General features: G+C 43.4%; 1 protein-coding gene across 1 annotated transcript in view; it reads right to left on the bottom strand.

The window, feature by feature from the left end:
* The window catches only part of LOC109956280 (protein ALP1-like), a 14,840-nt gene extending 13,816 nt beyond the window's left edge, over positions 1-1,024 (bottom strand). The window contains exon 1 of the mRNA XM_020593260.1: positions 4-1,024. Within this exon, the coding sequence (XP_020448916.1) occupies positions 4-524 (521 nt within the window). The 5' untranslated portion in view covers positions 525-1,024. The remainder of the gene's footprint in view (positions 1-3) is intronic.
* Positions 1,025-1,048: the final 24 nt, after the last annotated feature.

Here is a 1,048-nt window from a genome sequence, read left to right as displayed (position 1 = left end):
CGCCAGCGTTGAGTGAGGATACCAAAAGCGTTTTCCACAACTTGACGGGCTCTGGAGAGGCGGTAATTGAAGACTCTTAAATCCTCCTGAAGGCGACGGCCTGGATATGGCTGAAGAAGGTAAGGCTTCATGGGAAAGGCCTCATCAGCTACAACCACATAAGGTACTGGTCCCAGGTCAGGTGCAGCAAGGAGAGGAGAGGCTGATGGGACATGAAGGTCACCTGACTGCAGGGCTTTGCCAAGGCGAGAGTTGGCAAAGATGCCCCCATCACTGTTGCTGCCAAAACCTCCAACATCAACAGCAAGAAATTTGTAATCTGCATCCACAAGTGCTAGCAGCACAATAGAGAAGGTGCCCTTGTAGTTGAAGAACTGGGAGCCAGAGTTAGAAGGAGCCTGGATAACAATATGCTTTCCATCCAATGCACCTATGCAGTGGGGGAAATTCCACCGCCCTTCAAACCTCCTGGCAGTGTTCAACCACATCTCTTCTGTTGGAGATGGCATGTGAGATTGCTTCATGACCTCCCAGATTGCTGTGCAGGTCTCTCTGACTATCTGTGCTACAGTTGAAATTCCAAGGCGAAAACTGGCTCCTATTGTTGTTAACGAATCACCACTGCTCAGAAATCTGCAAAAAATAACGAAGACATATTTGTATATGTTTATTTTAACAGATTCATAAATTAATAGTGTGTTTGTTTCTGCATCAGATATCAGTTACAAATGGCCTATGATCTAACTAGCTGGAAAAAAAATCACGTGTCAATTCTGTGACATGTTTCAAAAGCAGAAATCAGTTTTCCTCTTTATGTGTGGTTAACAGCCAGAGAAAAAAGCAAAAAATATGAGGCAAATAAAATGTTGGCTAATGGAAAATGGCAAAGTGGTAGAAGTGATGATCAGTTGTTAGCTTATTTCAATGCAGTTGTAACACAGTTGTCAAATCAGCACAGATGTGCTTGTGAACTAAACTGATTTCATTACAAATAAACTTAATTTTTTTTTTACCTCAGACACACGGCCAGGCGCTGTTCTGGGTCGAT

The sequence above is a fragment of the Monopterus albus genome, unplaced genomic scaffold (assembly GCF_001952655.1).
Source record: "Monopterus albus unplaced genomic scaffold, M_albus_1.0 scaffold18.1, whole genome shotgun sequence".
NCBI classification, from domain to species: Eukaryota; Metazoa; Chordata; class Actinopteri; order Synbranchiformes; family Synbranchidae; genus Monopterus; species Monopterus albus.
Note: the sequence above shows the minus strand (reverse complement) of the source record. Positions and strands in the feature narration are given on the sequence as shown.